At 38.2% G+C, this 12,238-nt stretch overlaps 1 protein-coding gene across 1 annotated transcript in view; it reads right to left on the bottom strand.

Moving 5' to 3' along the window:
• LOC126455869 (ATP-dependent zinc metalloprotease YME1L-like) overlaps positions 1-12,238 on the bottom strand; it is a 157,401-nt gene that overhangs the window by 120,025 nt on the left and 25,138 nt on the right. Inside the window, exons 6-7 of the mRNA XM_050091632.1 lie at positions 10,726-10,969; positions 4,626-4,758 (exon numbers count right to left, since the gene is read on the bottom strand). Of these exons, the coding sequence (XP_049947589.1) occupies positions 4,626-4,758; positions 10,726-10,969 (377 nt within the window). The remainder of the gene's footprint in view (positions 1-4,625; positions 4,759-10,725; positions 10,970-12,238) is intronic.

Below are 12,238 nucleotides of genomic sequence, written 5' to 3'. Positions count from 1 at the left end.
TATTTTACCCCTGCCACCTTTAGAATTTGAAAGAGAGTATTCCAGTCAACATTGTCAAAAGCTTTCTCTAAGTCTACAAATGCTAGAAACGTAGGTTTGCCTTTCCTTAATCTTTCTTCTAAGATAAGTCGTAAGGTCAGTATTGCCTCACGTGTTCCAGTGTTTCTGCGGCATCCAAACTGATCTTCCCCGAGGTTGGCTTCTACTAGTTTTTCCATTCGTCTGTAAAGAATTCGTGTTAGTATTTTGCAGCTGTGACTTATTAAGCTGATAGTTCGGTAATTTTCACATCTGTCAACACCTGCTTTCTTTGGGATTGGAATTATTATATTCTTCTTGAAGTCTGAGGGTATTTCGCCTGTTTCATACATCTTGCTCACCAGATGGTAGAGTTTTGTCAGGACTGGCTCTCCCACGGCCGTCAGTAGTTCCAATGGAATATTGTCTACTCCGGGGGCCTTGTTTCGACTCAGGTCTTTCAGTGCTCTGTCAAACTCTTCACGCAGTATCATATCTCCCATTTCATCTTCATCTACATCCTCTTCCATTTCCATAATATTGTCCTCAAGTACATCGCCCTTGTATAGACCCTCTATATACTCCTTCCACCTTTCTGCTTTCCCTTCTTTGCTTAGAACTGGGTTTCCATCTGAGCTCTTGATATTCATACAAGTCGTTCTCTTATCTCCAAAGGTCTCTTTAATTTTCCTGTAGGTGGTATCTATCTTACCCCTAGTGAGATAGGCCTCTACATCCTTACATTTGTCCTCTAGCCATCCCTGCTTAGCCATTTTGCACTTCCTTTCGATCTCATTTTTGAGACGTTTGTATTCCTTTTTGCCTGTTTCACTTACTGCATTTTTATATTTTCTCCTTTCATCAATTAAATTCAGTATTTCTTCTGTTACCCAAGCATTTCTACTAGCCCTCGTCTTTTTACCTACTTGATCCTCTGCTGCCTTCACTACTTCATCCCTCAAAGCTACCCATTCTTCTTCTACTGTATTTCTTTCCCCCATTCCTGTCAATTGCTCCCTTATGCTCTCCCTGAATCTCTGTACAACCTCTGGTTCTTTTAGTTTATCCAGGTCCCATCTCCTTAAATTCCCACCTTTTTGCAGTTTCTTCAGTTTTAATCTACAGGTCATAACCAATAGATTGTGGTCAGAGTCCACATCTGCCCCTGGAAATGTCTTACAATTTAAAACCTGGTTCCTAAATCTCTGTCTTACCATTATATAATCTATCTGATACCTTTTAGTATCTCCAGGGTTCTTCCATGTATACAACCTTCTTTCATGATTCTTAAACCAAGTGTTAGTTATGATTATGTTGTGCTCTGTGCAAAATTCTACAAGGCGGCTTCCTCTTTCATTTCTGTCCCCCAATCCATATTCACCTACTATGTTTCCTTCTCTCCCTTTTCCTACACTTGAATTCCAGTCACCCATGACTATTAAATTTTCGTCTCCCTTCACAATCTGAATAATTTCTTTTATTTCATCATACATTTCTTCAATTTCTTCGTCATCTGCAGAGCTAGTTGGCATATAAACTTGTACTACTGTAGTAGGTGTGGGCTTCGTATCTATCTTGGCCACAATAATGCGTTCACTATGTGGTTTGTAGTAGCTTACCCGCATTCCTATTTTCCTATTCATTATTAAACCTACTCCTGCATTACCCCTATTTGATTTTGTGTTTATAACCCTGTAGTCACCTGACCAGAAGTCTTGTTCCTCCTGCCACCGAACTTCACTAATTCCCACTATATCTAACTTCAACCTATCCATTTCCCTTTTTAAATTTTCTAACCTACCTGCCCGATTAAGGGATCTGACATTCCACGCTCCGATCCGTAGAACGCCAGTAGAACGTAGAACCTGGGGTAGAAAGATGAAACCAGAATTTGGTTGCAAATAATTACACATCTGTTGTTTGAAACTGATAAACAATGTTTTATTCAAAATAATCTCCATTGCTATTTATACATTTCTCGCACCTCTCCAGTAGGCGATGAATGCCACGGGGGGGGGGGGGGGGGAGTTCTTCTTTTGAAGCAAACAGTCAGTGAGCCATTTTTGTACATTTTCATATGAATTGAAGCACTGTTCAGCGAGAGCGTGTCCCAGTGATGCAAATAGGTGATAATGGGATGGAGCCGAGTCCGGAGAATAAGCTGCCTGCCCTAGTATTTCCCAACAGATCGCCTGGATCATTTCCGTAGCCCGTTTTGCTGTGTGTGATGGGGCATTATCATGAAGCAATATAACTTGGTGTTGCCTTTTTCTACATTCCAGTCAATTTTCACATAATGCTCAATTTAAATTGATCAATTTCTGTTGGTAGCAATCAGTGTTAACAGTTTTAGCAGCTCATGAGAGATGACACCCTTCTGATACCACCAAACACAGAGCATTGTATTCTTACCAAAGCAGTTTGGTCTTGCAGTGGATGTTGATGATTTGCCTGGATTCATCCATGATTTACAACATTTAGGATTATCAAAATATATACATTTTTTGTCACCTGTCACTATTCAATGAAGAAACAACTTTCTTTTGTATTGGCGAGCACCATGTCACAAGTGGTCTTTCAATTTGCTTGCAGTCTTTCACTCAGTTCATGTGGAACCCGCTTTCCCACTTTCTGCACCTTTCCCATATCTTTCAACCAAAGAGAAATGGCTTTCTTCATCACATTCAATTGTTCTGTGAGTTCCTGTTGAGTTTGAGTATCATCTTCATCCAATAAAACCTGTGGTTTGTTGTCTTCAAACTTTTTCAGTGGTTTCCTGCACTTGTCATTTCTCATGTCAAAATCACCTCTTTTGAATTTTTCGAACCACTTGAAACACTGTGTTTTGCCAAGACCATGTTTGCCAAAAGCTTCGACAAGCATTTGATGCAATTCTGCAGCAGTTTGCTCCAAATGATAACAGAAATCCAATGCTGTCTGCAAATCATAGTTCGTAGGCACAAACCTCGACATGTTTACGGGTTTGAAACAGAAACTGATGCATGGAACTTGGGTTACTGTGTGTTGACATTCGTCATCAGCTGTTACAAGAAGCAGATGGTGCTGCAGATGTGGTCTCAAGGCCCTACAGTGACAGCTAGCACCATATATAGGGAACTTCCAGTTGCATACTTCTACACCTGATACATTTCTAACTCTGTTCTTTCATCACAAGTTTGCAAGTGTGTACTTGCCACTAAATCCAATATTGTATTTAGTAAATTCAAGAAGGGCGCTGATGGATAAAACATGCTTTTTCCTGTGATGTCATGGTAATATGTCAATTCATTCTACATTCTACATGTTAATTGGTTGGAATCAGATGTTTGCAGGTTGAACAGTATATTTACGTTAGTACTTTCATTATGAAATATCCACCAATGGTGGCAGATGATGAAAGTTAACAGAAGTAAGCTATGTATCTCGAAAAATTTAAAACTCTTTATGAGCACACATAGTTTAGAATTCTGACCTTTAGAATTTATTGGTTGTAATTAATATTAAAAAGTGATTTATTTAAGAAAATTTTAATTTTACTTTTGTAAGAAGGTAATATTAGATTATTTTAATACAAACAGAGTGTAAGACAGTAAGTATTATACACACAAAGACTTATGTTGCATTTTGCCTGTAGCAGCATATGAGCAGGCAGCTGTATTTTCTGAATACAGTATTTTCCCTTCGGTGTGAGTTGGAAATGGTATGCACCCACTTGAAGAGGGAACCAATCTATTGTAACTGACTAATGAGAAATAAGTAAAAGTTTCAACTGTCTTTGACTTGTTTGGCTCACTCACCTCAACCAAAGGACACTTATACCTTTACCCGTTTCATCAATACAGTATCAGTTCACAATCAAATGAAGCAACCTACAATTGCTGTTGCCAGACATTGTTTTAGATAAATAGTTTTTATTATCAGATGTTATTTTCATAACCAATTTGACAATGTGGTGCTCTCATGAGAGGTTTAAAATAATCTTATCATGGGAATTGACTGAACTGAGCTCCAAGATATTTTCCATGCATACAAAGTAAAATTTATCAGATTTTCTTATGATACTTTGTTGTTGAAGCCACTGAAGAATAAGCTGTGGGAAATACTCAAGTGCATACACAAAGTATACACTAATATAAAGACATTTGACATTCAGTTGAAGAAACAATGTATTTTGAACCTACAATGACACATGTAGGTAAGTCCTTGGCTCGTGCCATTATACTCTCTTCTTCTTAGAACAATTTGACCATATGAATTCCTGACTGTGGATAAACCTGAAACTAATCAATGTATACACAGTTCATGTCAGATACATTCTGTTGAGTCTTTGGCTCACACTATTTATATGAGCAACTTTTCAGCAGCGAAGATATATCTAATTGATGTGTCTTTATGCAAAACACACCATACCAACAAGCTACGTGATGATCTCTCCTTGCACCCTACATATGGTCAATTGTTATTATATTGCTGTACTGATGAGCACTTAAAATGTTTGGTTTACTGATGCCAAAGCATCTAGCTTCAATATGGCAAGACAGGCACAGAGGTACACATAGAAACACATAGATACATACAGATAGATAATAGAGTGAAATGTAACTTACCCATCCATTTCAGATAATAACTGGTTAATTGTTTGGTTTGCATAAGGATGGAAGTCTGAGCTTGTACGTTTTGCTCCAATGGAGTCTATTTCATCAATAAATATTATACATGGAGCACAGGTTTTTGCCCTCCCTGTGAAGGAAAGGTTAAGAATAAGATAGTTGGATATTTGCATAAATTCTTATAAAAATGAAAAATGTTATCTTGAGCTCTGTGTTTAACTTGTAAAAAATGCAATCTCTTTTTGGAAGACTGTTAACAGGATTGTATGATGTGTTGCCAACTTTCAACAATAAAAGACGGAGTGTTGATGATGAATCCCGCGAACCTTACGCGACTGGAACAGAAAAGGGAGGTAATGACCGTGGCACGTAAAGTACCCTCCGCCACACACTGTTGGGTGGCTTGCGGAGTATAAATGTAGATGTAGATGTAGAATCTTTCTTATTTGAAGGCCACAATTTGTAAGATGACACTGACTTTTCCAGAGAGATGAACTAATGCAATCCACCTAGATTACCAGCCGACAATATTTGTTCAATCTTTCAATTAGTTCCCATTCATCATGTTTACTCTAAATATCCCTCCATGAATTGTACATTATTTTTAAGTACAGATGGATAGCCTGTCATTCCCTGCACAACTATGTTCTTCAGTACTCAACAAAACTCCATATTGGCCACAAAGTACTGCAAAAATGAGCCACAAGGAAACACTTATCAAAGTCAGCCGACTGACCACACATGGATTTACAATTGTCATCTTAATATCCTTTACTTGTGCAAATGGTCTTCCAGATGAAGTTTGCGATTCTCTACTAGTAACTGCTGAAGAATGGCTCAAAAATTAGCTTCACAGTACACTGAAAACAGCGGGCTAAGCAGGCTAACTAATTCAAACTTTACAGCTTTTCAGAGAGTTTGCTTGGTTGGAAACAAGCAGCATATGACCCATTCTTTAAACCTAGAAAATAAATAAATGAATAAAATTTATACAACAGCATAGCAATATTTAAAGAAAATGACAAGAGGCCCAACATTTAGCTGCTATTCTATTACTACTGTGTGTAAAAGGATGAATAACAATCCTCTGTATAGTGTTTTAAAATTCAGCCACCATATTTCCATCTCTTTTGAAGCATCGTCACTAAAACCCTGCAGATATGCAGGACTGTACACATAATCTTGCAGCTTTACTGTATGATTACATGATGATGGCGTCCTCTTGGGTAAAATATTCCGGAGGTAAAATAGTCCCCCATTCGGATCTCCGGGCGGGGACTACTCAAGAGGATGTCGTTATCAGGAGAAAGAAAACTGGCGTTCTACGGATCGGAGCGTGGAATGTCAGATCCCTTAATCGGGCAGGTAGGTTAGAAAATTTAAAAAGGGAAATGGATAGGCTGAAGTTAGATATAGTGGGAATTAGTGAAGTTCGGTGGCAGGAGGAACAAGACTTCTGGTCAGGTGACTACAGGGTTATAAACACAAAATCAAATAGGGGTAATGCAGGAGTAGGATTAATAATGAATAGGAAAATAGGAATGCGGGTAAGCTACTACAAACAGCATAGTGAACGCATTATTGTGGCCAAGATAGATACGAAGCCCACGCCTACTACAGTAGTACAAGTTTATATGCCAACTAGCTCTGCAGATGACGAAGAAATTTAAGAAATGTATGATGAAATAAAAGAAATTATTCAGATTGTGAAGGGAGACGAAAATTTAATAGTCATGGGTGACAGGAATTCGAGTGTAGGAAATGGGAGAGAAGGAAACATAGTAGGTGAATATGGATTGGGGGACAGAAATGAAAGAGGAAGCCGCCTGGTCGAATTTTGCACAGAGCACAACATAATCATAACTAACACTTGGTTTAAGAATCATGAAAGAAGGTTGTATACATGGAAGAACCCTGGAGATACTAAAAGGTATCAGATAGATTATATAATGGTAAGACAGAGATTTAGGAACCAGGTTTTAAATTGTAAGACATTTCCAGGGGCAGATGTGGACTCTTACCACAATCTATTGGTTATGACCTGTAGATTAAAACTGAAGAAACTGCAAAAAGGTGGGAATTTAAGGAGATGGGACCTGGATAAACTAAAAGAACCAGAGGTTGTACAGAGATTCAGGGAGAGCATAAGGGAGCAATTGACAGGAATGGGGGAAAGAAATACAGTAGAAGAAGAATGGGTAGCTTTGAGGGATGAAGTAGTGAAGGCAGCAGAGGATCAAGTAGGTAAAAAGACGAGGGCTAGTAGAAATCCTTGGGTAACAGAAGAAATATTGAATTTAATTGATGAAAGGAGAAAATATAAAAATGCAGTAAGTGAAGCAGGCAAAAAGGAATACAAACGCCTCAAAAATGAGATCGACAGGAAGTGCAAAATGGCTCAGCAGGGATGGCTAGAGGACAAATGTAAGGATGTAGAGGCTTATCTCACTAGGGGTAAGATAGATACCGCCTACAGGAAAATTAAAGAGACCTTTGGAGATAAGAGAACGACTTGTATGAATATCAAGAGCTCAGATGGAAACCCAGTTTTAAGCAAAGAAGGGAAAGCAGAAAGGTGGAAGGAGTATATAGAGGGTCTATACAAGGGTGATGTACTTGAGGACAATATTATGGAAATGAAAGAGGATGTAGATGAAGATGAAATGGGAGATATGATACTGCGTGAAGAGTTTGACAGAGCACTGAAAGACCTGAGTCGAAACAAGGCCCCCGGAGTAGACAATATTCCATTGGAACTACTGACGGCCGTGGGAGAGCCAGTCCTGACAAAACTCTATCATCTGGTGAGCATGATGTATGAAACAGGCGAAATACCCTCAGACTTCAAGAAGAATATAATAATTCCAATCCCAAAGAAAGCAGGTGTTGACAGATGTGAAAATTACCGAACTATCAGCTTAATAAGTCACAGCTGCAAAATACTAACACGAATTCTTTACAGACGAATGGAAAAACTAGTAGAAGCCAACCTCGGGGAAGATCAGTTTGGATTCCGTAGAAACACTGGAACACGTGAGGCAATACTGACCTTATGACTTATCTTAGAAGAAAGATTAAGGAAAGGCAAACCTACGTTTTTAGCATTTGTAGACTTAGAGAAAGCTTTTGACAATGTTGACTGGAATACTCTCTTTCAAATTCTAAAGGTGGCAGGGGTAAAATACAGGGAGCGAAAGGCTATTTACAATTTGTACAGAAACCAGATGGCAGTTATAAGAGTCGAGGGGCATGAAAGGGAAGCAGTGGTTGGGAAGGGAGTAAGACAGGGTTGTAGCCTCTCCCCGATGTTGTTCAATCTGTATATTGAGCAAGCAGTAAAGGAAACAAAAGAAAAATTCGGAGTAGGTATTAAAATTCATGGAGAAGAAATAAAAACTTTGAGGTTCGCCGATGACATTGTAATTCTGTCAGAGACAGCAAAGGACTTGGAAGAGCAGTTGAATGGAATGGACAGTGTCTTGAAAGGAGGATATAAGATGAACATCAACAAAAGCAAAACAAGGATAATGGAATGTAGTCTAATTAAGTCAGGTGATGCTGAGGGAATTAGATTAGGAAATGAGGCACTTAAAGTAGTAAAGGAGTTTTGCTATTTGGGGAGCAAAATAACTGATGATGGTCGAAGTAGAGAGGATATAAAATGTAGGCTGGCAATGGCAAGGAAAGCGTTTCTGAAGAAGAGAAATTTGTTAACATCCAGTATTGATTTAAGTGTCAGGAAGTCATTTCTGAAAGTATTCGTATGGAGTGTAGCCATGTATGGAAGTGAAACATGGACGATAAATAGTTTGGACAAGAAGAGAATAGAAGCTTTCGAAATGTGGTGCTACAGAAGAATGCTGAAGATTAGATGGGTAGATCACATAACTAATGAGGAAGTATTGAATAGGATTGGGGAGAAGAGAAGTTTGTGGCACAACTTGACCAGAAGAAGAGATCGGTTGGTAGGACATGCTCTGAGGCATCAAGGGATGACCAATTTAGTATTGGAGGGCAGCGTGGAGGGTAAAAATCGTAGAGGGAGACCAAGAGATGAATACACTAAGCAGATTCAGAAGGATGTAGGTTGCAGTAGGTACTGGGAGATGAAAAAGCTTGCACAGGATAGAGTAGCATGGAGAGCTGCATCAAACCAGTCTCAGGACTGAAGACCACAACAACAACAACAACAACAACACATAATCTATTTCATGTATCCATCATAGTCAAACTCCAATGTAGTTTACGGAAATCACATCTGTCTTGTAGTATCACATGTACAGTTTGAAACTATTTCCAGTTCCTCAACGAGAACTTTGACAGCAGACACAAATTGGTTAAAACTATCTGTTAGGCTACAGCACACATCTAGAACAAAATTGCTGCTTACATCCGAATTGTAGAACAACAGCGTGGAATAAGATTTGTCTATGAAGCAGACAAAAGATTATTAATTTAATTTCTTAGTTGAAAATTAAATATTTTTCACTGCCAAGCTATGAATGGAAGTGAATGATTCTCATTCACTTCTAAGATCTGGATTTATAGCATGTCTGTTTACAATTATGGAATACACAACACAATGGCATATTTTCCACAGCTCATATTTATTGATTCAACAGAAGGCTGCATCAATTCTATATATGCTGATACATCGTACACTGCTTAAAAATTGCTAAGGAACAGAGACATTATTGGACAGGAAAACGAAAAATGGTACAGATTTCACCACTTGAAAAAAAAGGCAACAGACATAAATAACATTCATGTTTGACACAGGTCAGACTCCCAACATAAAGGTTGATACCAGATGCTCAGTAAGAAATATGCCCTCCTCAGGCACCAATCACATTTTTTGCCTGTTATTCATGCTGGCTACCAAACTGCTGAGGAGTCCTTGTTGAATATCATCCCAATCCTTGGTAAAGGCAGTTTTCAATTCTTGCACAGTTCAGAAAGAGGACACTCATTGAGAAACACATCTACCAAGAGCATCCCAGGCATGTTCTAGATGTCTAGGTCCAAGGAGTATGCAGGCCACTCCATATGTTCCATATCTTCACTTTCCAATGTGTCTGACACCTCAACAGTCATAGTCAACAGAAACTTGGGATGTACCACACCCCTAAATAGACAGTCATGATCCAGAATAATCTCCTTCAATATCTCAGTGCTGTCACTGTACTTCATGCAATGATACACAATGGTGCTTGGTCATTGCACATAATGCCTGCACACACCATAATGTCTAGGCCACTGATGACATTCATGAACATTCTATGTGGTGTTCTCCTCTTTGTCCACACTAACTGATGGTCAAAATCACCTGTCACATCAAAGAACATTACTCTGGACCATTGTGATTGACCCCAACCAACATGCTCCCTACACCAATGAAATCTTTCTCGATGACGGAGTGGTTGAAGTGGAATGCCTTTAACAGGATTCTAAGCATACCAACCAGCCTGATTTAATCACTGCAAAATGGTTCCAGCAGAGACACGCGTAACAATAGCAGCTACAATATCTGAAGTGATCTGCCTATAAGTGAGATATCTGTTCCTTTACTCCACTATGGCTATGTATTGATCCTCCTGTGGTGTGGTGGTCTGTCTATGAGAACTGCCATGCTTTCACATAGCGTTTCCAACCTCAGTGGCCTTCTTTTTAAACTCAAGATGACACTTTTGGTCAAACCCATTATTGTGGCCACAGTAATGATCCTCTCACTAGCTTGGAGGTGTCCAGCTGCTTGTCCACAATCATAGGCACTCAAAAGATGTCTTGCAAGCATGTTGCTTTACCACATGATTTGTTGCACTAATCAGCTCCACAAAAACCTTCATCAAACACTGTACTGAATGAATTGTCAGATGCATGCAGAGTGTTTATAGACAGTCTTCACTGCGGTTAATACTTCCCACCATCTACAGCTCCTTTTACTATTGTTTGTCTGGTGTTCCATAGCTACTGCCAGTTTTTCCTTAGCAATTGGCAACTGTTCCTTAGCAAGTGTCAGTTGTTGTCGAGCAGTGTACTCTGTGGTTAAGATAGCCATGAAATAACAACAATTAATAAAATTCTTCTTGAAACTCACTGAAGAGATTGCGAACTCTTGCAGCTCCTTGGCCAACAAGAATGTCATCAAATTCTGAACCAGATGAATGAAAGAATGGCACCCCAGCTTCACCTGCTACAGCACGAGCTAGAAGGGTTTTTCCAGTGCCTGGAGGTCCAACAAGCAGAATGCCTTTAGGAAGCTTGGCACCCAATGCTGAAAACTTTTCTGGATTCTTCAAGAATTCAACTAAACATTTCAATTCTTGTTTTGCCTCATCAACCTGAAACACAGAATATATGTCAATATTACATAGATTTTCCCTTCACCAATATCATGAAATAATGTACATGTCTAAAAGTTTTGCTATTAAAACTTTGAGAAAGGTGATCAACAAGATACTACATTTTAATTAGTCACTAACTTTATTGCCTTGTACTTTGTCAAAAAGCATATATGAACAGTGCGTTGTATAAAAAGCATTATTTTCTAGTTTATTGTTCAGAAGATGACTATTTGCGTTTTATCACTCAGTTCAGGGGCACCCATGCATTTCATGGGCCCCTACACAAACTTTTGTTAGGACCCCCCAAGCCTTCTCATCCCACAGGAGTTAATTGTCTGAAATACTGATTCTTCAGTACACTGTTTTGCACTTTAGTAATAAACAAATGCTGTCCGCACAGCACACTCTCAATAATTTATTTATTAACTGAATGACCATATTTGAATAAATATAAATATTAGTACACACAGTAATAATAACAATAATAGCCCCTAAAACAAAGAAAACTTAAATTTATTGAGAAACTTTTGCAGCGTACTTTGCTACCTTGATTTAAATAGTAGTACACACAATAAAAATAATACCCCCTAAAACAAAGAAACCTAACATTTATTGAGAAACCTTTGCAGCATACTTTGTTATCTTGATTTAAAATGTCTAGCTGAAACTGTTAGCGAGTCAGTTAAATGATTCCTGACAACTGTAAATGGAATACTGATTCTTCTATTACTGCAGCTGATTAAGTTATCCATTACATTTCTGAAGCTCATTTTAGAAGCACATGCATGCTCTACTGATAACAGCAATAAATGATTAAGTTTCTCTTGGCCTAAAATTGATCTTCAATTATTGATTAATTTTTGATTAATGCTAATTTACCAAACTCTCTATCACCTGAAGCAATAACCACTTATAAGATGGTGAAAATCTAAGTGCAATGCAAAGTTCATGAAACACAGACTGTATCCTCAACTTATAAATTTAATTTAGAAGAACAAACATTTATTTTTTGTTGTCTTTGTCAAACCCAGAAAAGTCCCCACATTCACGGACTTAAATATTTATATCTCTTCAAAGAGTTTATCACTCATATCATAAAGAAAAGTTTTAATTACTATCTTAATTGTATCACTATCATCCAAAGTATTATTTATTCTAAATATGATTTCAAAAGTTAGTCAATTCCTCATTTCTTCATACCGAGAATCCATCTGACCTTGCCTATGATTTCTTCTTTTTCTTATTCTTTCTGCTAAGAATTCATGC

The sequence above is a fragment of the Schistocerca serialis genome, chromosome 1 (genome assembly GCF_023864345.2).
Source record: "Schistocerca serialis cubense isolate TAMUIC-IGC-003099 chromosome 1, iqSchSeri2.2, whole genome shotgun sequence".
Lineage (NCBI taxonomy): Eukaryota > Metazoa > Arthropoda > Insecta > Orthoptera > Acrididae > Schistocerca > Schistocerca serialis.
This window is presented reverse-complemented; position numbering and strand designations above follow the sequence as displayed.